This window comes from Mycteria americana, chromosome 25 (assembly GCF_035582795.1).
Source record: "Mycteria americana isolate JAX WOST 10 ecotype Jacksonville Zoo and Gardens chromosome 25, USCA_MyAme_1.0, whole genome shotgun sequence".
NCBI classification, from domain to species: Eukaryota; Metazoa; Chordata; class Aves; order Ciconiiformes; family Ciconiidae; genus Mycteria; species Mycteria americana.
In genome coordinates, this window is record NC_134389.1 from 1,320,885 (window position 1) to 1,340,892 (window position 20,008).

At 65.6% G+C, this 20,008-nt stretch overlaps 3 protein-coding genes across 9 annotated transcripts; 2 read left to right on the forward strand and 1 right to left on the reverse strand.

The window, feature by feature from the left end:
* Positions 1–7,553: 7,553 nt before the first annotated feature.
* APH1A (aph-1A gamma-secretase subunit) lies at positions 7,554–12,003 on the forward strand. 2 transcript variants are annotated; one of them, XM_075525098.1, is made up of 7 exons: positions 7,554–7,680; positions 9,574–9,744; positions 9,936–10,057; positions 10,309–10,431; positions 10,609–10,736; positions 11,184–11,307; positions 11,611–12,003. In XM_075525098.1, the coding sequence occupies exons 1-7, from the start codon at positions 7,568–7,570 to the stop codon at positions 11,673–11,675; spliced, it is 846 nt and encodes a 281-aa protein (XP_075381213.1). In that variant the 5' UTR covers positions 7,554–7,567; the 3' UTR covers positions 11,676–12,003. The 2 variants fall into 2 exon arrangements, with proteins under 2 accessions (XP_075381213.1, XP_075381214.1); XM_075525099.1 differs by having other exon boundaries at positions 9,984–10,057.
* A 244-nt stretch (positions 12,004–12,247) lies between these two features.
* CA14 (carbonic anhydrase 14) lies at positions 12,248–16,582 on the reverse strand. Of its 6 annotated transcripts, XM_075525097.1 has the most exons (11): positions 16,527–16,582; positions 16,339–16,448; positions 15,582–15,761; positions 15,361–15,503; positions 13,764–13,859; positions 13,614–13,680; positions 13,333–13,490; positions 13,125–13,251; positions 13,018–13,038; positions 12,854–12,938; positions 12,505–12,717 (listed from the first exon to the last, which is right to left on the reverse strand). In XM_075525097.1, exons 1-11 carry the CDS (start codon positions 16,580–16,582, stop codon positions 12,636–12,638), a joined length of 1,125 nt encoding a protein of 374 aa, XP_075381212.1. In that variant the 3' UTR covers positions 12,505–12,635. The 6 variants fall into 6 exon arrangements, with proteins under 6 accessions (XP_075381208.1, XP_075381207.1, XP_075381212.1 ...); XM_075525093.1 differs by lacking the exons at positions 16,339–16,448; positions 16,527–16,582 and having other exon boundaries at positions 12,248–12,717; positions 12,854–12,892; positions 15,582–16,085; XM_075525096.1 differs by lacking the exons at positions 16,339–16,448; positions 16,527–16,582 and having other exon boundaries at positions 15,582–16,085.
* Positions 16,583–17,341: 759 nt separating this feature from the next.
* On the forward strand, positions 17,342–19,994 carry CIART (circadian associated repressor of transcription). The gene is made up of 6 exons (XM_075524678.1): positions 17,342–17,354; positions 17,410–17,751; positions 18,370–18,692; positions 18,900–18,975; positions 19,066–19,144; positions 19,266–19,994. The coding sequence occupies exons 1-6, from the start codon at positions 17,342–17,344 to the stop codon at positions 19,555–19,557; spliced, it is 1,125 nt and encodes a 374-aa protein (XP_075380793.1). The 3' UTR covers positions 19,558–19,994.
* Positions 19,995–20,008: the final 14 nt, after the last annotated feature.

The following is a 20,008-nucleotide window of genomic DNA, read 5'->3' on the forward strand; positions in this document are numbered from 1 at the left end:
CATCTGGAAATCCCCCCCTCCACGGCCGCTTTTAACCCCTCGTGCGATGTTTCGCGTTGGGCTTTGTTCCTCCAGCGCGGTAGAGAAGGGAGAAGGCTCTTTGCGGCCGGCAGGCGCGGCAGAGCCGCGGGCAGCTGCCGGGTTCCAGTTACCCGCCCCTCGGCCGGTGCTGCCCGCTGTCTCACGTTCCCAGAAACGTTACTTCATCGCACGTGCGTTCATCCCTAATTAGCTTCAGGTTCCTGCCTCACGCTGCCGCTCGTCTCGCCCAGGCGCTGCCAGCGCCGGGGTTTTCTTCCCTCGGTTGCCCCTGACTTGGGTCTCCCTAAGTGCCCACCTTACACCTAACAAGAAATCCTCTTTGGTTTTTGTTTTTTTGGGTTTTTTTTTTCCCTTGCCTGTATCTGCCTCTCTTAATAGCTCCCAGCTGTGTATCGCAAATTATTTTGAACGCAATATGGAAAACATTAATTATCAGACTCTATTCTGCAAGCGCACGCTATATTCTGCAAGCACAGCCTGTATTCTCCAAGCACACACTTTACTTTCAGTAACTTTCAGTCATTGCATCATGTTTTCCCCTGGTTTTGTTTTTTTTTTTTTTTTTGCTACTGCACCCCATCTCCAAGCGAACACCCCAAGACCTTTCAGCCTCCAAGACCCCACCCTGAGTGCCGGGCAGCATCCCAGAAGCGTAGAAATAATTCGAGCCCCGCGCTTAGCAGCGCGCTTAAATTAAATTGCAAGCCGGAAAAACCAGCGAAACATATTTACCCAGTAAAAAATGAAGAACCAAGAGCGCTGCAATTAAAAAGTTCGTCATCCTACGTTTCGGTGTCGGCCGCCGGTGTGGCTCAGCGCTGCTGCTCGGGAATTTCTTGAGGCGTCCCAGCAGAGGCAGGAAATGACTCTTGCAAGGGCTGGACCGAGCAGCCTCCGCGCTCGGAGAAAAGACAAGTTTTTCAGCAATTTGCCAAGCGGCGCGATGTCAGGCTGGGCTAGAGGTTGTCCCGTGTGGGCCGGGAGATGCGCGATGCCCGTGACGCCACTCCGGCGATGGAAGGTTTTTCCCTTTGCAAAGACTTTTCCGATGGCTGAGTTGCAAATCTTGGGAAGTTGTTCCCCAGGGAGGGTTAGCGCCGCTGGATGAGCTCGCGAATAGAGGGAGGATGGCTTTGATTATCTTATAACGGAGTAGAACGGGAGTTATTAATAGCAAATCCTTCGTGTAGAGAAGGCGGCAATTAAGAGGCAGAGGCAGAAACGACAACTGGGAGCCAGATTCAGTTGCCAACTTCCCTTAAAATCTTGGGGGATTTTTTTCTTGGCTTCACTTCACCTTCCCGTGCCTCAGTTTCTCCATCAGTGAGAAGAAACGTGAACGGTCGTGGGCTTATTTTATTTTGTACTGGCTAGAAATACCCTGGGTTGGGATGCTTTAGGAGCCCCGTTCGGTGTCCACGCTCGGCTCCTGTTGCTGCATTTGGTGCCTTGGTACATATTGCTGTCAGCTGCTTATTTTCCTCTCTTCTCTAGAAATAAAAGAGGAAAACATTTCTTGGAAGAGAAACGGGTAGGAAAAGAAAATCCGGCTCCTCTGCTTTGTGGGGAAAAGCTGATACCGGTGCAGAAGGCCTTCTCCAAGGAGATGACGTGATGCTGGTGGAAACTGGTGTTCACTGGGTGTGAAAAAGGGGAATGGAAAGAGCGGGAGGTAAATGAGATGTGACCAAGCTGGTGTAAAAGCAGCTCCCGAGCAGCACGTGGGGGGGGTTTGCTGCCGGGGGGGGTGCTGAGATCGCCGTGACTTTGGTGCTTACTCGGCGATGATAATCAGGTTTCGGGGGGGAAAAAACCCACACGTTCGCACGAGACGGTTTCCTCTCTCAGCCGCTCTCTTGAGCGTGATGGGCGGTGGGGGGTTTTGGGGGCTCGCGGACGTGGCGCAGGGGGACGCTAGCAAACGGAGCAAGAGGGAAATAGGGCTTAGAAAGTGTGAGAGGAGCTGTGTTTTGAGGTAGGATGAGAAGAAATTCCGAACTAGGAAGATTCACCTGGAAGGAGAACCCTTCCCGGCCAAGGGGGTGGTTGACAACCTTAGGAGGTGGTGCGGACCATGCTCTCGCCTTGTCTTTACCCCCCCATCCCTCGAGGCACGTTCTCCCCGTCTTAAACGTCTTTTCCCAGCCCTATATTTCACTTTTCTCCAGCAAAATGCCTGGAGGACGATGCCCCCCCCCCCCCGCCCCAGAGCCGGGGGCTGCGTCCGCCCCCGCTCCCTGGGTGGGTGCCTGCCCCCGCGGGATGCGGGCTCGGGAGTTTCCTCTCGCGGATGAGAAAACGGAAGCGAGTTTTTCGGCGGGGTGAGGGAGTTTAATGGCAAACAGCTGTGCCGAGCCGAGCCCGAGGGGGGGCACGGGCTGCGGGCGGGGAGGGAAAACCACCGGCTGCGGTGGGACGCGTGCGGGCATCCGCGGGGCAACCAGGCAGGGAGAGCCGTGGCAGTCGATGGTTTTCTCATCCTTGTGCTATCGGTTTTAAGCCGAGCATTGCTATCGGTTTTAAGCCAACCCTTGCTATCGGTTTTAAGCCGAGCATTGCTATTGATTTTAAGCCAACCATTGCTATCGGTTTTAAGCCGAGCATTGCTATCGGTTTTAAGCCAACCCTTGCTATCGGTTTTAAGCCGAGCATTGCTATCGGTTTTAAGGCAAGGATTGCTATCGGTTTTAAGCCGAGGATTTCCAAAGGCAGATTTTTTTTTCGACTAAGATGGGACCCAACTGAAGAACTTTTCAAGCGCATCCCAAAAAACGCTTCGCAGCCTCCCGGGGCTGTACGTGCTTTGCCGAAGGAGCTTTTCCCATCCGTAGGGAGATGCTTGGCAAAGGGTTAAGCACAGAGGAATGCTGAGCGGCCGAGCAGGCGGGAAGTGAATATCTCCAAACCCTCCCCTCGACCCACAAAATAACATCAAAACTCAAAATCTCAACCCAAGCAGAAATCTGACCTTGTTGGGGTGAATCCCACCGGGGCCGGAGCTGCCGGCTCGGCCGGGAGGCGCTTGGGCAGCGTGGGGAGACGTCGAGCCGTGAGAGAGTTAAAATATTGTGGTTTTAAAGCGATGGGGAGGGAAGGGGCAAGGAAGGTTTATGAGGACGGTGGTGTCTTTTTTAATAAAAGATGGGGTTGGACGGCCAAACTTCTTGGCGTCTGAATTCAGAGGGGTTTGCTGGCTTGGGGCTGAGAACGGCTCCTCGTGGTTGGATGTGATGATGTAAAACTTCAAAAAAACTTGGGGGGAAGACAAAAAAAAAGCTGTGGTACCTGCAGCACGGAGACGCTGCTAAGGGAGCTGGGTGAAATGCGCTGTGAGGTGGTCCAAGGGGGGAAACGAACCCTTTTGCACCAAACTCTGCTGTTCTTCCATGGCTGCGAACGCATCGGTGTCCAGCCTGGGCATCCCCCAGCAGCGTCCCGCCTCTGCCTGGCGTGAGGGACGGTCCTCGCGTGCCGGGGACCGCTGGGGAACTGCGGATTTGGAATTGTATTTCTGGCTGGAAAAAGAGAACGCTCTATTTTTGTTCCGTTTTTTTTTTCCTTTTACGTTTGTTCTCGCTCGCTTTTCATGTCTCGCAACACAGAGCGAAAACATCGCCCGAAGAGCAGCCAAAAAAAGCAGCCAAACCGACGTCTTTTCCATCTCCGATCCCATGCTCCTTTCCCAAAACCCAATTCCTATTTTGCACCATCTCTGTACTTTTATGCCTTTTTTTTTTTTTTTAATTATTAAACTTTACGTGCCGAAATCAAACCGTAAAAGGTCCCGCAGCGTGGGAGCGATGCCTTTCACGTGGGAAAACTCAACGCGCGAGCCAAAAAAAAAACCGGCTTTTCCAGAAAGGGACGGCAAAGCCGGCTCTTGCTTCTCACTATGCCGAGGCCGCGGCATCCCGGGGATGCTCTGAGCGTCCCGGCACGGTGAAGCCGGGCAGGCTGCGAGTGGGGGCTTGTACCACGGCTGTGGGTTTATGCTGAGGACGAAGGTGCGAATGAGATCACCGCCGTGCCCGGCTCTCGGAAGCGTCGCGTCATTTCCCAGCTTTAATAGGCGGAAGCAAAACTCGAAGGGAAATTAAAAAAATGCAGCTGGTAAATAAGACTCTTCCCTTAACAATGACTCGTGCCAGAGCAGATGACATTAGCAGGATTCCTGCGGAAGTCACCGGAGGGGACATTGTTTGGTGTTTTCACTGCAGGAGACGAGAAGGTGGATGAAGGAAACCCAAAAAATCCATTCCCCCGTGGCACCGGCTGCCGTGGGGTTTCCACCGCTCCCCACGGTGCTGCGTGCCGGCTGAGAGGTAGGTGGGACGAGCTGCCCTTCCCGCAGGAGTCCTTTGAGGAATGGAGGGGCTTTTCTACCGAACAGGCTGTTCTCGCTGTCCGACGGGGTTTTCGACTCTAAATAAAGCTTTCCTGCCTTTTTGTAAACAGCGGCTGCTGGGGCTGGCTGCTGCCAACCGGCGTGTGCAGCTCTGCCGGAGAGACTGGGAAATAACAATACGATACTTCAGATAGTTTGAAATAAAGACAAAAAAAAGCACTTTTAAAGAGTAATTTTTAATGAAAGAAAAGAAAACCAACGTGTTCCTGGTTTTCACGGTTGGTGCTTGCCGTGCAGCGGGGCGGCAGCTCGCTCCTCCTCTGGGCATCGGCCCCACGCCGGCTCCCGGGGCTCCCGGGGGCTCTCGACAGGGATGAAGCGGGAGGGATCTGTAGCCCCGTGCCGTCCCGCCGCTGGCTCTAGGCTGAGACGGGCCCTGCAACCGGTCCTTGCCCTCACCGGCCGTGGGATGCTGCGGGAGGGGATGCTGGGTGGCCCGTCCCAGAACCGCGGCCCTGAGACGCTTCCAAGCATTGTCTTTTTCTTTTTCCCTTCCTTAATTAGACCCAGATCAGCTGCGTGAACCCCCGGGCTGTTCTCAGGCTGCGTTCCAGGGCTCTGAGCGATGAGGGGCGCTTCCCGTCCCTTCCCCTCCCCTCCGGCCGCAGCACCGACAGAAATGGGGGGTATTAATTGCACCCGAGCACCCCCAGACACGTCGCGGCCGCGACCCCTGCCGTGCCGTTGCTCCCGGCCTCCGGGCGTTATCCGGGGGGTCACGAGCAGCCGGGAAAATTGGGAGCATCCTCGGAGCAAGGAGAGGAGTTGCTCGTCGCGCTCAGTGCGGTTGCTCTTCAGCGCGTTTTGCTGCCCTGCGAGCCAGATAAGGGGAGGAGGGGCTGTAATGCGGCTTTGCTTAATTCCGTAACGTTAAAATACCTTTTTTTCCTGTTTAACAGCAATTTCTGACGGCCGCGATGCAGGGTACCACGAGGCACAATCTGATAGAAATCCAAGAGCTCAGTTGCTTACCCAGGAATGAGGAATTTTATTATTTTTACACCGTCTCTCATGGCTATCGAGCATCCCTTCCCTCCTCCCAGTGCGTATAGCCTTCCTCCTCCTCCCAGTGCGTACAGCCTTCCTCCTCCTCCTCCTCCTCCAAACCAAGCAGAGAAACCCAGCAGGAAAAAAGCCAAGGTTATTTCCCCCCCAGCCCCACTGCCCTGGAAGGGAAAAAATGGGATCCTGGAGCTGCCGGAGAGGCTCCGGCCACCCCAACCGGGCGCAGGGTCCGGCCGGTGGGACTGTGTCGTGGTGGCACTGGACGGCGGTGACACCGCGCTGGCTCGTCCCGTCCCACCTCGCTCCAAGCACTCGACAGCTACCCCGGGGGGGGGCTGCGTTTTTCCGCAGCGCTTGTGTGCTTATTAGCTGGTAAACCCGTGAAATCAGTGTTCTGGGCGGTTTGCGTGTGATACCATCTACGAGCAGCTGGGAAGTTGGCTTTCAAGATTATAAATGAACAAAAAAAATTCTGCTAAAAAGCCTCCCCGAGAGGCTAGAAAATATCTGAAGGGAATTTTCCCGGAGCTGGTGCTCAAATCCTATCGGAAAAGATTACGCCCAAAAATCCTCCTGGCTTTCGCAAAGCTCCTGCAAGTTTGCGAACTATTCCTGGGGCAAATGTGCAAGTTATTGATGGAGCTTTGGGAGCCGCGGCCGAGAAGGGGCCGTGCCCACCCACCTCCCATCCTGTAGACTCTCACAATTTTCCCTTTTCTCTTGGTTTTTTATCCCATTTTGCGGACGGCGGGTTTGGCAGGGTGGGGCAGGGGCGTTTCAGCCCCTCTGCAAGAGAAAGCGAGAACTGGCGTTATTAAACCTCCTTTTGCATTTGAGGAGATGTGGAGCAGAACCAAAAGCTGCGAGCGGTTTTAGCTCCCCTGGGTGAGACCGGGCGGGTGACGCCGGGGATCGGTGCCAGCGATGGCAAAACGTGGTCCCTCTGACTTGGAAAATGAAATATTTCCTGTCTAACCCAGCCTTGCACCCAATTCTGAGGTTTTTTGAAGCAGCCGGGCTGCTTCTGAGCTGCTCCTGCCATGCAAACGGCTGGAACTCAGGCTGGGGAGCTGTGGTGCTCCCCCAGAGAGGGTTACCTCCCCTCCCTCCCCTCCCTCCCCTCCCTCCCTCTCCATCCCCTCCCTCCCCTCCATCCCTCTCCCTCCCCTCCCTCCCCTCCATCCCCTCCATCCCTCTCCATCCCCTCCATCCCCTTCATCCCCTCCCTCCCCTCCATCCCTCTCCATCCCCTCCATCCCCTTCATCCCCTCCCTCCCCTCCATCCCTCTCCCTCCCCTCCCTCCCCTCCATCCCCTCCTTCCCCTCCATCCCCTCATCCCCTCCCTCCCCTCCCTCCCCTCCATCCCTCTCCATCCCCTCCCTCCTCTCCATCCCCTCCATCCCCTTCATCCCCTCCATCCCCTCCATCCCTCTCCATCCCCTCCATCCCCTTCATCCCCTCCCTCCCCTCCATCCCTCTCCCTCCCCTCCCTCCCCTCCATCCCCTCCTTCCCCTCCATCCCCTCATCCCCTCCCTCCCCTCCCTCCCCTCCATCCCTCTCCATCCCCTCCCTCCTCTCCATCCCCTCCCTCCCCTCCCTCCCCTCCATCCCCTCCATCCCTCTCCATCCCCTCCATCCCCTTCATCCCCTCCCTCCCCTCCATCCCTCTCCCTCCCCTCCCTCCCCTCCATCCCCTCCTTCCCCTCCATCCCCTCATCCCCTCCCTCCCCTCCCTCCCCTCCATCCCTCTCCATCCCCTCCCTCCTCTCCATCCCCTCCGTCCGCTCCCTCCCTCTCCCTCCCCTCCATCCCCTCCCTCTCCTCCGTCCCCTCCCTCCCCTCCCTCTCCTCCATCCCCTCCCTCCCCTCCCTCCCCAGGACTGTCCCCTGATCCCCGGGGTGCCCAGGGGGGGCTGCACGGCCCCTTCGCTGCAGGGGTTTTTGGGGTGCAGACCCCCCCCCCCCCCCCCGCAGCACCCCCCCGGGGCTGGTCCTACCCCCCCACTCCCGCAGCGCGGCGCGGCCTCCCGCCGCCAGGCGGCGCTGTCCCCGCCCCGCGGACTACAGCTCCCGGCATGCCCCGCGCGGCCCCGCCCCGCCCCGCCCCGCCGCCATGGGGGCCGCCGTCTTCTTCGGCTGCGCCGGTATCGCCTTCGGGCCGGCGCTCGCCCTCGTTCTCCTCACGGTGGCGGCGGAACCGCTGCGGGTCATCGTCCTGGTGGCGGGGTGAGCCCGGGGGGGGCCGCTGGGGGGGGGCCGGGCGGGTCCTGAGGAGGGGCTTCAGGGCAGGCCTGAGGGGCCTGTGGTGCCGGGGGGGCGGCTGTGGGGCTGAGGGGGCAGCTCTGGGGCAGTTGGGGGGTCAGAGAGCGTTGAGGGGGCTGTGCTGGGTGACAGGGAGCGCTGGGGGGGTGAGAGGGCAGTTGGGGGGCAGAGAGCATTGAGGGGGCGGTTCTGGGGCAGTTGGGGTGTTCTGGGGTAGGCAGCTCGGAGGAGGCAGTGGGGGGGCTGTGGGGCAGCTCTGGGGCAACTGGGGGGTCAGAGAGCACTGCGGGGGCTGAGTGGGCAGCTCTGGGGCAGCTGGGGGCTCAGGGAGCATTGAGAGGGTCTGAGGGGGCTGCGCTGGGACAGTTGGGGGGTCAGAGAGCGTTGAAGGGATCCGAGGGGGCTGTGCTGGGTAACAGGGAGCACTGGGAGGGGGGCGAGGGGGCAGCTGGGGGGCAGTTGGGGGGTCAGAGAGCATTGAGTGGGGCTGAGGGGGCAATTGGGCTGTTCTGGGGGGTAGGCAGCTCGGAGAAGGCAGTGGGGGGGCTGTGGGGGCAGCTCTGGGGCATCAGAGAGCATTGAGGGGGTCTGAGAGGGCTGTTCTGGGGCAGATGGGGGGGTCTGGGGCAGGGCAGGTAGCACCGGGGGTGAGGGGACGGTCGAGGGGGGTGATGGAGCAGGCAGGATCGAGGTGGTCAAGGGGGCAGCTGGAAAAGTGGGGGGGGGGGGCAGTTCTGGGGTAGTTGAGGGGGCCACGGGGGGGGGGTTGGCAGCTCAGAGAGGGTAGATGGGGGGCTGAAGGAGTCTGGGGTACAGGCAGCGCTGGAGGGGGCGCAGGGGGCAGTTGAGGGTGTCTGAGAGGGGCAGGCAGCCCTGGGCAGGCCACGGCAACACGGGGAGGGGCTGAAGGGGAGATTTTGGGGCAGGCGAGGAGGTCTGGGGTGGGGGGCAGTTCTGGGGTGGCGGGGGGCTGAGGCTGTGGCTGGGGGGGCCTGAGGAGGGTTTGGGAAACCACCTGCGCATGTGGGATGAGGCTGTGAATTTGTAGGGGGTGGGAGGGGCTGTCACCGTACCGGGGTCCCCTCGCTTTGGGGTCTCCCAAAAGTCAGCTCCGCCGGCTTAAAGACGGCGTCCCAGCTGAGGCGAAACACCCGGAGGCTGCGGCCTCGTCTCGGCGACCCCCCCGCGACCGTGGGAGCCGTTCCTGGCTCTAACCGCGCAGCCTCTGCCGCGCCGGGTGCCGCGCCGGGGCAGACGTGGCAGCGCCGTCCTTCCTGCGTCTCGCAGGTGAGAGGGAGCACGTGTGGGCTTTACGCTGGCCGGGCAGGAAGCAGCCGAAAGCCTTCCTCGTGCTGGGAAAGCCGCAGCCGGGAGCAGTGACACGCCGTCCGTGCCAAGCGTTCGGCTCTTCCCTCCTGTGCCCGATCCGGGCCCCAGGCTCACGACTCTTGCCCCGTGCCTCAGCGTGGGGGATTCGCTATTTAAAAAAGAGCGAGGGGAGCGGCTCCGCGCCGGCCGTGTCCCACCGCTCTCGGCTTCCCCAGGGCAGACCCATGTTTAACCTTTGAGGGGCGAAGCACTGAGCATCCTTCCCCGCTTCGCAGGGCAGCAGCTTTCCCCTGAGCAGGTTTTTGTGGCTCTGAGAAGAGAAAGGAGGATTTCGGCTTCCGAATCTGTTTGGTTTTCAGCCACACGCTTCCTCACGTGACAGTGACCAGGCAGCCCACGCTGCCGCCGAAAACTTCCCCTGCTGAACGCGTGACCTGGAGCCCAGGCAAACCAAGCAAGCAGCTCAGCACACGTTTGCTGCGTGACTCTGAGCTCCGGAGTGTGAGCTTGGTGTTCCTCTCTCCCCAGGGCGTTTTTCTGGCTGGTGTCGCTGCTCCTGGCCTCTCTCATCTGGTTCGTTTCGGTCCATCTCAGCGACCGGGAGGATGCCAAGCTGCAGTACGGCCTCCTCATCTTCGGGGCTGCTGTCTCCGTCCTGCTGCAGGAGGCTTTCAGATTCGCCTACTTCAAGCTGCTGAAGTAAGAGCCCGTCCGAGGGCGGCCTGCTCGTCCCCACGGGGCCGGGTGACCTGCTCTGGTAGCTGCGATCCCTCTGCTTTTTGTCTGGGGAACCCCACAAAGTATTTTCCTCGTTAGATCCTGGGAGAGAGCTGTTCCTCCTCGCCCCAGGCTCGTTTATAACCATCCCTTCCCCTCTCCTGCGTGACAAGGCCCCTGTTCCGAACTAGCTGCTCACGCTTTCTCTCCTGCCCGAGCAGGAAGGCAGATGAAGGCCTGGCGACGATCAGCGAGGACGGCCGGTCCCCCATCTCCCTCAGGCAGATGGCTTACGGTGAGCACGAACCCGGACAGGGCTCGGGCTGTCGCTGACCTCCCCGCGCTCTTCTGGGGCCGCCTGGCAGCGGGATGCTCGGGTATCGGAGACCGGCGATGGTGTCGATGGGCCCGCCGGGCTAACGCAGCCTTCCCGGTTCTCTTTGCCGCTCTCCTGCCTTTCCCTGGGCCCACGCGCTGAGTCTGGGGCTGGCGGCGGAGGTAGCACGGCTGCGGTCGCTCTTGGCTGACTCCCTTCTCCCTCCGCAGTCTCAGGCCTGTCCTTCGGCATCATCAGCGGCGTGTTTTCTGTCATTAACATCCTGGCAGACTCCATCGGGCCGGGCATCGTCGGGATCCACGGGGATTCGCCGTACTACTTCATCACGTCCGGTGAGGCTGGGGGCCGGCACGCGCCACGGGACGCGGGCTCATGCCCGGGGTGCTGCGGCAGTGCCGGTTAGAGCTGGAGTCCGGCCCCGGCGCGTGGCCCTTCGCTGAGGTGAGGAGGAGGAAGGTGGCGGAGCGGTGGCGAGGTCTGAGGGGGTCTGTGTCACCCTCTTCCCCCAGCGTTCCTCACCATGGCCCTCGTCTTGCTCCACACCTTCTGGGGAGTGATCTTCTTCGACGCCTGCGAAAAACGTCGCTACTGGTGCCTGGGGCTGGTGGTTGGCAGTCACCTCCTCACCTCGGGGCTGGTGAGTTTGATGAGCCAGAGCCGACCGGACCTGCGCCGAAAGCTGTCCCCAAAGTAAAGCAGCTGTGGCTGTCATCGGACGCCCATCGGGCACGGGGAGGGGATCGCGGGGACGCTCGCTGCTGCTTCGGACTCCCTAAATCTCTGCCTCTGAGCTGTGGGGCGAGTCACGGCCCTCCTGGGCACCTCCTGCCCGGGGCAGCCTGGTGGGGTGCGCGCGGGGGAAGGAGGGTTGACGAAGGACTGGGGGGCGGAGGGAGGATTAGCCGCTAAGCTCCTGGTGGGAAACCGCTCGGAAGGAGTTTAAGCCAGGCTTACCGGAGCTCTGCTCCGCTCGGAGGGCCTGGCTCCCCTTTCCCCCCGTGGCTATTTGGGGGGGGGGGGGGGGGGGCTGTGGGGGCGGCTGGCAGGGGGTGACGTTCCTAACACGGCGCTCTCCGTCCCCCAGACGTTCCTGAACCCCTGGTACGAGGCCAGCCTGGTCCCCATCTTCATCATCACCCTCTGCACGGGCCTCTGGGCCTTCTTCACTGCCGGGGGCTCCTTCCGCAACATCCTCAAGTGCCTCTCCTGTAAGGGGGGGGGGCTGAGCGGGGAGGGACGCGCGGTGGGGGGCGTCCCCGCTGCGACACGGGGGCTTCTCTGGTGGGTTTCTGCCCCCTTTGAGCTGTTGGGGGGGGGTCGGACACGGGTGCAGAGCTGCTGGGATGGGGGAGGATGGGTCTCGCCTGCAACCGTCGCCCTTTCACTGAGCGGGGGCCGCGTCTCCTGGCTAACGGGGGGCTCCTGCCAGCCCCCAAACGGGCCCCCGCCCCCAAAACGCCCCTGCTCCCCCCACGCTCACCCTCTCCCTCCTTTCTGCCCCCCCCCCCCAGGTAAGCAGGAGGACGACAGCAGAGTGATGAGGTACTCAGCACTGCAGGTGCCTTTCGAGGACTGAGCGGCAGCCGCAGCCCTGCCCGCTCCTGCTGCCTGCGCTGCCCGCGCCGCCGCCCTACCCAAGTGCCCTCTTCTCGGCAGCTGGAAGGTCACGACGCTGCCTTCGCCTCTGCGGTTTGCTCCTCCGGTGCTGCCGCCCGGCCGAGCCCGGGCACAGAGGCGGCTCCGTGCCCCGTCCCGCTCCGGAGGGGATTTTTGGGGTCCAGCCGGTGCTCGTGGGCGCTCCGTTAGCTTCGTTGGTGACTTCCATTAGACTTTTTTTTTTTTCCTTACAGGGTATGGCTGCAGGATAAGCGCGGGGAAGGTGGGAGGGGGGGCCCTGTGGTGGGGGCAGGACCCCCCCTTCCCTCGCAGTTTCCCCCCCCACCCAGGGACCCCTGCCCTCGGTGCCGCCGTTTTCCGCTCGGCCTCCGCAGAAGCGGGCGACGCTCTCGGGACGGGGGGAGCTGGGACGGGGGGGTGCCCTGCCCCGCTCACCCCCGTTCTGCTCCCCGCCGGGTCTTCTCCGGGGGTACGCGTTACCCCACTGGGGGGCAGGGGGTGTAAATTATTTTTTTGATTCAGAGTAAAACCGTTTTAATAGAGCGACGGGTACCACGGCCCCGAGGCGACTTCTGTGCTGGGGACGGGGTGAGGTGTGTGGCGGGGAGAAGGGTCTGTGCCCCCCATCTTGCTCTGCTCCCAGCCCCTGTCCGAGCTTCGGGGGGAGCACCCCGCGTGTCCTGGTTTCTCGGGGCTGACAGGATCCGGTCCCGAAGCCCCTCGGCAAATGGCCCCGTCCCCGTCCCCCCCCCCCCAGCAAAGAGCCACCAGTGCCGTGGGGCGGGGAAGGGACTTTATTTCTAGTGGGACCGGGGCAGGAGCTGCCGCTGCCGTGGGGCTGAGTGTCGGCCGGCTCCTCTGGCACGGGCAGAGGGCTGGGGGGCAGCGGGGGTCCGTCACAGCCTGGCCCGGGGGGGGTTCAAGGGTGGGGGCCATCGTCCGAGGGGGTGCGGCGGGAGGAGGCTTTGAACACGACGTCCTGCTCCTGCGCCCTCCTCGCTCTGCCTCGTGGGGGGAGAAGGGCTGAGGTGAGAGCGACCCTCCCCTGGGGGGGTCCGGACCCTCTGATTTGGGGGTCCGGGCTCCCTGCCGCAGGCGGGGGCGGGGGGCTCCCTCCTCGGGGTGGGGGCCTCTCACCGCATCCTCTTGGCCACAAAGTGGACGGCGAGGAAGATGCTGAGGCAGCCGGAGACGGTGCCAAAGATGATGGCGATGACTTCACCTGCGTGACGTGGGCTCAGGGGGGAATGGGGGGGGGGGGGGGGAGAACCCCCGTCCCAGCCCCCCCGGCCAGACCGTACCTGTCGAATACCCCTCGGGCCCTGCAAGAGAAGAGCTGGGGCTCCGGGAGCCATTTTGGGGGCATGGGGGGGGGGCCCCTTCCCACCACCCCTGGGCCGGCTCTCACCCCTGGGGAAGGACGACCGCACCAGCCGCTGGTTGAGCTCCTGCGGGACCCGAAAATTATCCACCAGGCGCTGGGGCTGGGGCTCGGCCGCCTCCGTGGCATAAAGGGTTCCCTGGAGCTGCTCCAGCTGAAACGAGGGGACCCATCTACCCTCTCCGAGGGTGAAACCCCCCAAAACCAGGGGCTTTCACCCCAAAGCGGGTCCTACCTGGGCCAGGCTGATGCGGACGGGCTGCTGGAAGAGGGTCCAGAGGACGCTCTGAAAGCAGGGGGGGGTGGTGAGGGACCCGTTGTAGCGGTAGTAGAGGTCCAGGCGCGGGGGCAGCAGGTCCTGCAGGCTGAAGGAGGGGACGGCCGTCGTCTGCCCTGGGGGGGGGGGAGCAGTTGGGGGGTGCAGGGTGAGGAGTTTGGGGTTCCCCCTCCCCGCCGCCACGCGCTTTCCCTGCTGTCTCCCCGCGCTACCCCCTCGCTCGCGCGCCGATGGCTCACCCGCGTAGCGGACGCTCCCGAGATGGCTCAGGATGTTGTCGTAGGCGGGGTGGGGGTCGGCACCCACCTAGGGGGGGAGCGAGGAGGGGGTGTCAGGGCCGGGGGGGGGTGGGGGGTGAGGAGGTTGGGGGTGTTTTGGGGTCCGCGTACCTCCAGGAGGACGCCGAGCACGGCCAGCCCGCCGGCGTGGTGCTGCGCCTCGCTGGCGTTGGCGTAGCGCTCCGCGTCGTAGTGCACGACGTGCATCTGGGGGCAGAGGGGCTCCGCGCGGGCGGGGCAGAGCAGGGACCCCCACCCCCACCCCCCCCCCAGCCCACGACCCCCGGGCTGGTGCCCCCCATCGCCCCCTTTCCCATGCCCGGTTCCCAGACCCGATCCCGGCACCTTCCACCGTGTCTGGACCCGCTGCCGGCACCCAGACCTGCTCCCGCACCCGTCCCCTGGTCCTGTCACCCGGTCCTGTGCCGGTTCCTGCACCCAGACCCGTTCCTGCTCCCATTTCCCATCCCTGCTTCCCCTTCCTGCACCCATTTCCCACACCCGGACCCCTTTCCCCTCCCCTTTCCCATGCGCTCTCCCATGCCTGCACCCAATTCCTGCAGCCAGACCCCTTCCTGCACCCGTTCCTGTGCCGGTTCCTGCACCCAGACCCTTTCCCGCACCATTCCTGTGCTGTTTCCCGCACCCATCCTGCCCCCAGACCCATTTCCCACCCCTGTTTCCCTGCCCGCTTCCTGTGCCCAGACCCGTTTCCCATTTCCTCCACCCAGCCCCCTCCCTGCACCCATTTCCCACCCCATTTCCTTGCCTGTTTCCTGTGCCTGGACCCATTTCCCATTCCCTGCACCCGATTCCTGCACACAGGCTCCTTCCTGCACCCGTTCCCGTGCCAGTTCCTGGGCCCCGCCCCATTCCCGCACCCATTTCCCACCCCCAGACCCATTTCCCGCACCATTCCAATGCTGTTTCCCGCACCCAGACCCCTTCCCACACCCATTTCCCTGCCTGTTTCCTGTGCCCGGACATGTTTCCTATTCCCCGCACCCGATTCCTGCTCCCGCACGCATTCCCATGCTGGTTCCCACACCCAGCCCCCTTCCCGCACCCATTTCCCACCCCCAGCCCCATTTCCCGCACCCACTTCCCTGCCTGTTTCCCACACCCAGCCCCCTTCCCGCACCCATTTCCCACCCCCAGCCCCATTTCCCGCACCCACTTCCCTGCCTGTTTCCCACACCCAGCCCCCTTCCCGCACCCATTTCCCACCCCCAGACCCATTTCCCGCACCCATTTCCCTGCCTGTTTCCCACACCCAGCCCCCTTCCCACACCCGTTTCCCACACCCAGCCCCCTTCCCGCACCCATTTCCCACCCCCAGACCCATTTCCTGCACCCATTTCCCTGCCTGTTTCCCACACCCAGCCCCCTTCCCGCACCCATTTCCCACCCCCAGACCCATTTCCCGCACCCATTTCCCTGCCTGTTTCCCACACCCAGCCCCCTTCCCGCACCCATTTCCCACCCCCAGACCCATTTCCCGCACCCATTTCCCTGCCTGTTTCCTGTGCCCGGACCCGTTTCCCGCACCAGGACCCCTTTCCCGTTCCCTGCACCCATTTCCCGCCCCCAGCCCCATTTCCCACTCCCATTCCCGTGCCATTTCCCGCACCCAGCCCCTTTCCCAGGCCGAAGCCCCTTTGGGGACCCCCGCCCCTTTGGGACCCCCACCCTCGGGGCCGCCCCGTACCTCGGCGGGGGCACGGCGGCCGTCGAGGAGATGCTCGGCGCCGCCGGTGCGGCCGGGCCGGCCCCAGTGGAAGTGGAGCTGAGCGGCGGCGAAGCTGCGGGGCAGCCCCTGCAGCCGCAGGGACGGCGGCAGCGCCAGCACCGCTGCGGGGGGACGCTGAGCGGGGCTGCGACGCGCGGGGACCCCCCCCAGACCCCCGACCCCCCCCGGCACCCGCTCACCGGTGTGGCCGTTGTTGGCGAGGGTGAAGGCCGGGGTGCCGGGGCGGCGGTAGCCCACGGGGCGGATGGGTGGCAGCGAGGGGTCCGGCTGCACCCGCTGCGTCCGGATGTCGATGGGCGACTGGGCTCGGCCGCCGCACGCCGGGTGGCCCTCGGGCCAGTGCTGCTGCCCGTGGGGACCTGGGGGGGGGACCCCACCCGCCTTGGGGCTGCTGATTCCCAGCAACGGCGCCCGTGACCCAAAACGCCCTCGTTTCCCCCCAAACGAGGCCACGGGTGACATTCCCGACGCGCTCGTTAATCTTCTGGGGACATTTTTTCCGGCCGGGGGAGCGGGGACAAAGCCGACCCCGGGGGGGTCTGGGGGGACTCGTGGGGTCCCCGTGGGCCCGGCGGGATGGGGCTTAGCCGGGATTTGGCCGGAGCCGGACCCTAATTGGATTTGGCAGCCGGAGCCTTACGTAAAGGAGCACAATGGGACCATTGGAGCCAGGGGGACCCAGGCGTCCGGGGAGGGTGGGGGGCATGGGGGGGGCTGCACCCATCCACCTCCCTCCCATTTGGGGGGACCCAGATGTCCGGGGGGGCATGGGGGGGCTGCACCCATTCACCTCCTTCCCATTTGGGGGGACCCAGGTGTCTGAGGCTGGGGTGGGGGGCATGGGGGGGCTGCACCCATCCATCTCCCTCCCATTTGGGGGGACCCAGGTGTCCGGGAGCAGGGTGGGGGTCCCTGGGGGGGTGGGGCCCCACTCACCCTCGTACGCCCAGTGGGGACCTGTGGGGGGAAGCAGAGGCGTTGGGGGCCGGGGGGGGCCAGGGCTCGGGTGGGGCCCCCCGGCTCTTCCCCGGGGGCACCCGTGGGTGCTGACGGCTGCACCCCAAAGCGGGTCCCGCTCCCGGGTGCCGGGCATGGGGGTGAATGCCTGAAGGACTGGGGGGCACTCACCGGCGGGCAGGGCGGGGGCCAGGCCCCCCAGCAGCAGCAGGGCACGCAGCATGGCGGGGGGCGGGGGGGGCCGGGGGCCGCCGGCCCGGCATTAAATACCCACCCGGGTCGGGCCCCCCCGGGGGGACGGGGAGGATTGGAGGGGCCATCCCCGGGGCGTCGGGGCGGGGGGACGGGGACGGGCTCTGGGGTTGTGGGGTGGGGGGCTTGGGAGGGGCTGGGGGTGCTGGGGGTTGGGGGACTGGGGGGGGCTGGGGGGGCTGGGGGGTTTGGGGCTGGGGGGCTCTGGGGGGGCCCTGGGGCGGGGCGGACCCTGCACCGGCTCCCCTCACCCCGCCCCCTCTTCCAGCCACGCCCCTTTGCCAGCCACGCCCCCTTATCTAGCCCCGCCCCTCCCCCCACCCCCCCACCCCGCGGCGGCCCGCGGACACGCGCGCGCCCAGGACGCCCCGCCCCGCGAGCGCTCCCGTGCGCGTGCTGACGTCACCCAGGCGCGCGCCCCGCCCCCACGTGGGGGCCCACGCGCCGGCTCTCCCGCATTATGTAACGGCGCCCAGGCGAGGCCGCGCCCCCCCCATTGGCCGCGCCGGCCGTGACGCGCGGCCGAGACCGTCGCCCATTGGCGGCTCGCGGCGGGGCGGGGCGGGGCCGGCCGGGGGCGGGGGGGGGCGCTCCTCGTGCCCCCGTCCCGCGGCGGGGGCGTGGCCCGGGACCCCCCAGCGCGGGGCCCCGTGACCCGGCCCGGCTCCCGCCTGCTCCCCGCCGCCCGCCAGGGGGCGCTGCCCGGCGCCGCGTCCCCCCGTGTCGCCACATGGGGGGGCGTGGCCGCGGCCCCACCCTCCCGGCCAATCAACGCAGGGCGGCCTCCGCATTGGGCAGAGCCGGCGGCGGCGCGGGCCAACGGGGGCGAGAGGGCGGGGCGGGGCGCGGAGGCTCCGCCCGCTGCCGGGGAGCGGCGTCCAATGGGCGCGCGGGGGGGGCGGGGCCCAGCGGGAGGCACGTGCGGCCGCGCACGTGTCCGCGTGGGGCCGCCGCAGCCGGGGCGGAACCGGCGCCGGCGCCGGGACGGGAACGGGGACGGGGACGGGGACGGGGACGGGGACAGCGACACCGGGACAGCGACACCGGCACCGGGACGGGGACACCGGCACCAGCACCAGGGCACCGGCACCACCACCGGGACGGGGACACCGGCACCGCCGCAGCTGCGGCCGGGAGCAGGTAGGACCGGGGTGGCCGGGGCCGGGTGGGGGGTCCCGGTGCTGTGGCTGGCAGGGTCCCCGGCAGGGTTAGGGGGGGTCCTGGGTGGGGGGCGCGGGACCAGATGGGGGGGGGACCGGGCCTGGGTATGAGGCTCCCGGGGCCGGTTGGAGGGGAGCCGGTGCCAGGTTGGGGGTCCCGGTGCTGGGTGGGGGGGTCCCGGTGCTGGGGGGTCCACATCCTGGGGTGGGGGTTCCCGGGGCTGGGAGTCTCCACCCTGGGTGGGGGGTCCCGATCTTGGGTGGGGGGTCCTGGGGCTGGTCGGGGGGGGTCCTGGGGGTCCCAGTACTGTGGGTGGGGGGTCCCCATCCTGGGCGGGGGGTCCTGGTGCCAGGGGTGGGGGTGTCCCAGCACCGGGGGTGGGGGGGTCCCCATCCTGGGTGGGGGGTCCTGGTGCTGGGGTGAAGGGTCCCGGTTCCGGGTGGGTTCCTGCAGCCCCCACCCTGTGCCAGACCCGCGGCCCCGGGAGCCCACGGGGGGTGCCCGCGGGGGAGCACAGCGGTTTCTCTATTTCCCTTTTTTTCCCCAATTTCCCCCCTTTTCTCCCCCTTTTCCCCCCCTTTTCCTCCCTCCCTCCAGGCGGCCTCGGCCGGGCAGCACCGCAGGAGCTGAACCCGGGGAGAGGCTCCTCCGGGGGGGCCCCCCCCGCCATGGAGCCCCCCGCCCGCGCCTGCTCCTGCGGCTCCCCCGCCTCCAGCCCGGGGGGCCCCTCCGACAGCGAGGCCGAGGTGGGCGGCCCCCCCCCGGACCCCCCCAAACCTGAGCGGAGCCGCAAGCGGCCGGGACAGCCGGAGCAAGCGCCCCCCGAATTGCCCTCGTCGCCCCGCGGGGGGAAGCGGCCCCGAAAGGGGGATGGGGGGGACACCCCTCCCAGCGAGGGCGACCGGCTTTTTGCCCAAAAAGTGAGTTTTGGGCAGCAAAATGGAGGAGCACCCCCAAATCTGGGGGAGGGGGCAGCACTTGGCTCCCCAAAATTCATCTCTGCCCTGGCTCTGCCTCAGTTTCCCCACCTGAAAAGGGGGTGGGGGGGGGCAGAAGCAAGCGGGGGGGGACAGGACACCCCCTTCCCAGTCTGGATCCGGCCACCATCCTCCTCCTCTTCCTCGCAGTGCCTGGAGCTGCGGGGCTTCATCCAGCCGCTGGCGGAGCTGCTGGAGGGGCTGAAGCGGGGGCGATACGACAGAGGTGGGTGCCCCCGCACCCCCTTCCCCTCCCCCTCAGCCCCCCGGCCCCCCCCCCCCCCAAGGAGAATTCACAGGTTTTGGGGTTCCCCAGGGCTGAGCAGCTTCCAGCAGAGCGTGGCCATGGACCGGATCCAGCGGATCATCGGGGTCCTGCAGAAGCCCGAAATGGGGTGAGTGTCCCCCCCAAAAGTCCTGGGGGGGGGGGGGGGATGGGGCAGAGGGACACCCCCCCCCCCATGGGGTGTCCCCCACCCCCAGCAGCGGGGTGACGGGCGCTCTCCGCCCCCGCAGTGCCCGCTACCTGGGGACGCTGCTGCAGGTCGAGGGGATGCTGAGGGTCTGGTTCCCCCACGTCGCCCCCAAACCCGCGCAGGATCCGGCCCCCGCCTCCGCCCTCCTCCTCCTCCGCTGCCGCCCCCCCGCCGGCCCCCCCGGGGCACCCCGCTGCCGACGCCTGCCCGGGGACACCCCCCCCTCCGTCCCCACGGGGACGTTGGGGACATCGCATCGGGGGGGACGTCCCAGGTGCCACCGCCCCACCCAGACCGGGACCCCCGCGTCCCCCCCGGTGCCGGATGCGTGACGCCCCCCCCCCCAGCCGGGGGGGGTCTCTCCTGGATTTCTTGGGTTTTGCCTTTTTGGATGTTTGGAGTTTTTTTGTTTTTTTAAATTGTGGACAGTGAGACCTGCGGGCGGGCGGGGCCGTCCCACGGGGGGACCCCGAGACCCCCCCAGGGAGCCCCAAAACCCCCGGGGGGGGGGGGGGGCATGTGCCTTCGCCAGAGCGGAGCCCCCTCCCCGGGGGGTCTCATGCCTTGGTGCCCTGCGGGGGGGGGGCCGGGGTGGGGGGCTGGCCCCCCCGCCGGGCTCGTGCCTTCCCCCCGCGTGGCATTTTGGGGGGGGCCGGGGCGGGGTGTCGTGTGTGTCCCCCCCCCCGAGTGGGGCTGCCCCACGGCTCGGCCCTGCTGGAAGCAATAAATGCCGCGGGAGCGGCCGGGGCCGCCCGGTGCCGGTGTCCTCTGTCCCCTGGGGGG